This window comes from Mesoplodon densirostris, chromosome 4 (genome assembly GCF_025265405.1).
Source record: "Mesoplodon densirostris isolate mMesDen1 chromosome 4, mMesDen1 primary haplotype, whole genome shotgun sequence".
NCBI classification, from domain to species: domain Eukaryota; kingdom Metazoa; phylum Chordata; class Mammalia; order Artiodactyla; family Ziphiidae; genus Mesoplodon; species Mesoplodon densirostris.
In genome coordinates this window covers 65,790,981-65,795,086 of record NC_082664.1, presented here as the reverse complement: position 1 = coordinate 65,795,086, position 4,106 = coordinate 65,790,981, and the positions used below count along the sequence as shown (strand labels likewise).

Below are 4,106 nucleotides of genomic sequence, written 5' to 3'. Positions count from 1 at the left end.
GTATTTCAAAGATGAACTTAATATTAGTATCAGTTCTGTCAATCTAACAAATCAAAGTACCACAGTTTAAAGCAATATTTAACCTCTGAAATTATATAGAATTAAAGAGGCATATAAGAAGGTTGAGAAATCACTATAAAAACAAAAGATACTGCACAACTTTAAATTTAGAGTCCCTTATTTTTTAGAAGAACGAGGAAAATAATTAAAAATTTCATGGTACAAGTACTGGTTACACATATGGTTTAGTATATATATGTCAGTATTCTCACGCTTTGCTTATGAGTTTGGCCTTACCAAAAAGCCATCAAAATATCCAGGATAATTCACAGGGACAGCTGGAAGCCTGAAATAAAACTGCTCAGTGCAAAAGATCCCAAGCCATTCATATAATTCTAAACAGAAACCTGGACATTTAACTCCTATTTTTGTTTCCATCTGAAAACCCTGCTGAAAATATGGAAAAAAATTTAACTCACATTACTTCTACATATTAAAACAAGGGGGATTTTTCATTTCCTGTTTTCTAATAAGAGCATTCTTCAGAGCTATGGGTTTAAGTTCTAAGCTACAATCCACTACTTACTAGCATGCCTGTTTTGCATACCAGTAGAATCAAGTCCAGTTTTGCCATTTGTGGATAACTATGACAAGATACAAAAGCATGTGTTTGCCATAAATAGCTCTGGCTAACAGCAAACTGCTCACACTGAACAGATCAAATTCTCTATAAGGAGAGCTGCCTGGACCACAGCCAAATCCCACTACTAATGTTTAAGACTGCTGTAACAATTTTTTTTCAAATTTGTGAAATATATTAAGAAATAGTAGCTGAAAGTTCCTAAACATGAGAAGTATTATTAAACTTTTGAAGGACATTTTACAAATTATTTTCATTATGACCAAATGTGCAATAAGAGCTTCCTGCTTCTTCTACTACTAGTCAACTAATTAGAAATGTAAACGTGAATTTAAAAATAACTACCCTAATTTATCCAGAGAACAAATCAGATATTGAAGAGTATTTATGTCAAAGTGCAAAAAAATAATTCCTGATCATATTAACACATAAGGAAATAAATAAAGCTTATAAAAGTTCACCTCTGTAACGTTAATATTTTGTATTAGTTGCCTTTAGGATAGAATATTTTTTAAACCAAATAAACAAAACAAACTGGAAAATATCACGCAAGAAGGTTGTACAAAAAAATTCTTAAATGACCAGTGCAGAGATTCATAATAGCTGTTTACCCTACGAGTTGCTTCACATGGTATTTTGCAAAATGTCCAAGGAAAACAAGGCAACGTTCTGTAATATGCCACAATTTTTATTGCAACGTGGCCATTTTTGTGAGGGTGGGGTTTGATCTCAAAAACAATGTTCCATTTAAGGCTCTTTTATACAGAAATTGCCATCATGACTGATATTCAAAATATCTTTAGTGTCGCAAGACTTACATGGTAAACATAAAACTCCTACACTTATTCAGTAGTGTACTCAATGGAAGACAAAAAGGCATTAATAACAGCTATTTCTTTTAAGAAGATACACAGGTAACAGGAATGAACACTGAGGTACTAGGATAAGTTGATGACACAGTTAACTTAATTGGCATTCCTTTTGGGGTGGGGGATTAAACTCATTACAAAAAAAGTGCTTTCAATGCATAGTATTATATCTGTGCTGCCATGTCACAAAAAATAGGCTTGCCAAGGCAGGTGAGGTGTATGAATGCTCAAGCCTCACAGAACTGCAATCAAGTGCAACTATAAATAATACTGAATAAAGTTTACCATCTCACCAGTGGATAATACTTTCAAGGCATTCAATTAGCTTAACCCTTTGTAGTGTTCTAAGCTATTCACATTGACATTCACATTCATTGTACTGCTTGCTGCAAGGGAGGCATATAACCAGTTGTTTTGGCTAAAATATGACGGGAAGGCATTCCTTGGGTTCTACATAAAAGTAACAGTATTAAACAGTCTAATGGCAATCACTGATAGGCTGCTTACATGAATGATATTTCCTTCATTCATTGTGTTGGAAGGACCCAGTGGGAAGAGGAAGAAAAAAAAAAAAAAAAAAAACCTAATACTATTCCAATTGACTGAGCTGGAGAAATGGAAGCTCCTTAAGATCCAGATGGCACTTGACTCTCATTTTATAAGGGTTTTCCTTCAAGTGAAACTACTACGTTGCCTCCCAATTTCTCTCCAAGTGTTGAACGGTCCTTTATATCATCCAAGCCATTTACTTGCCACTCATGTTTAATACCTAAAAAGAAAAAACATTATCCTGTTACTTTATTATAAGTAAGAGAGGGCAATTCTTCTGCACAAAACATTCAGTGTTTGTACCTGTAAATTTCTTTTTAATGGCATCTTTAGAGCTAGCATAAATCATCTTGCTTTTTAAAGGTGCACTTTCAGGAGCCCTACAGGGGGAAAAAAAATTGTTGAATCCTATTTAAAAGAAAAAGAAAGGCAAAACTGACTATGTTAATAATAATCCTTGCATTTTAAAAGTACTTTTTTCTTTTGTTTTTACACACCAGAATATAAATACTAGGTCTTCTTTCTTAGACTCTTTTGTTTCGTATGTGGCATCGTACAAAGCATATCGGCAATCATTCAGAGGTAGCAACTTCACAAAAGATGTGTAGGGGTCCTCTACAGTATCACCAATGTCACCCACCAAGATCTGCTTTGCTTCCTCTACAATTATTTGTCTTTTGTCATCGCTTAAACAGAAGAGAACTGCTTTCTTTCTTTTTTTGATCTCCTCTTGTGTAGAAGATTTCCTTACTTTCATATCATTAAAAACTTTGATGACTTCATCATTCACTGTAACTCCAGAAGCCTGAAAATAAAGAAAGAACAGTAATTTAGAACAAGTATTTTGGTTTTAGCCAAAATTACTGTTTGCCTAGAGAGGATTCACTTTAGTCTGGATATCAAAAGTTGCATCATACCATGCAAGTAGTCCAATCAGATCTGCCACATTTTAAGTATCAGTATATGGTGCACCTAAGGATTCTAACTCATCCTGCCCCATTCATCCTTTTTTAAAAAGGGGTTTGGATGGTGAAGTAATTGGCAAGTAGAGGTAAAGGGACAAATACAGGCTGTCCCATCCCTGAAATGTTTCCTATTTCACTGGGTGATGTCAGAGCTTCAGGAGCAGCAGCAAAAATACCTTCTGTATTGTGTCAACCCGGCAGGCCTTAAAAAAACACTTTCGGATTTCAGTTAATGCTTCTACTATTTTTTTCTTTAAAGTCATCCTACCCAGGGCCCTTTCCTCATAAGGAAAGAGAATCAAGTGTGAACTCCAAACCGCCCACGGCTACAACATAATTGCCTCACAGCTCAAATGCAGACCCTTCAAAACTAACGGATCGCGTGTAAAAGCTTTTTACCGCGAGAAAGCGTGTTCAAGAGTTTTCCCACCTCCTTAATCTCCCCCTAAGGGTTCTACGACAGGCCCTCAAGACCCCCCACCGAAAGCGTCCAGCAAGGGCTTTACAGCACGTACCAATCTGAGAGCGCGCGTGGGAATAAAAGTAGCAAGGGGAGGGCAAAGGCGGCGAGCGGGATGGGGGCAAAGCTCGGCGGACCCTCCCGCGCCCCCGGCCGCCGCCCGCCCGCCCGCCACTTAGGCCCCCGACCCTCGCCCCCCCGATCCTCGCCCCGCGCCCGGGCCCTCCCCGCCCCCAGGAATCCGAAGAGCGGCCGGCCAGGCCTGACGGCGGGAGGGCAGGCCGGCCGGTGGAGAGAGAGCAGCGGGGCCGCAGCGCAGGAGCGCCCACCTTGGAGGCCAAAATCAGGTTAAAATGGCGGCCTCAGGCCCAGGGCCACGCGGTTCCGCGCGGGGGGCTGTGCTCGCCGCGCCCCGGCCCCCCGGCCCCCGGCCCCCGGCCCCCCGGTCGGCGCGCCCGCCTTACCATAGCGCCCGCGGCTGAGGCTGCGGCGGCGGCTCGGGCTCCGGCGGTGTGGCGCTGCGAAGGGAAGGAGGGGCGGCCGGGAGGCGGCGAGTGCGGGGCACGCCGGGAGTGCGGCCCAAAAGGCGGCGACCGCTCGGGGGGCTGCGGCGAGGGCGGGGC

General features: G+C 41.5%; 1 protein-coding gene across 1 annotated transcript; it reads right to left on the bottom strand.

Annotated features, from left to right (window-relative positions):
* Window positions 1-1,307: 1,307 nt before the first annotated feature.
* Window positions 1,308-4,106, bottom strand: CFL2 (cofilin 2). The gene is made up of 4 exons (XM_060096321.1): window positions 3,948-4,106; window positions 2,556-2,863; window positions 2,362-2,438; window positions 1,308-2,278 (listed from the first exon to the last, which is right to left on the bottom strand). The coding sequence occupies exons 1-4, from the start codon at window positions 3,948-3,950 to the stop codon at window positions 2,166-2,168; spliced, it is 501 nt and encodes a 166-aa protein (XP_059952304.1). The 5' UTR covers window positions 3,951-4,106; the 3' UTR covers window positions 1,308-2,165.

Bases quoted from the DNA above. Each gene is read 5' to 3' on its own strand.
- CFL2 (XM_060096321.1), bottom strand. The intron at 2,439-2,555 runs GTGTGTAAAAAC...TTCCCCCTGTAG, and splicing joins GACCTAGTATTTATATTCTG to GGCTCCTGAAAGTGCACCTT. The intron at 2,279-2,361 runs GTACAAACACTG...TTTTCTTTTTAG, and splicing joins CATTAAAAAGAAATTTACAG to GTATTAAACATGAGTGGCAA.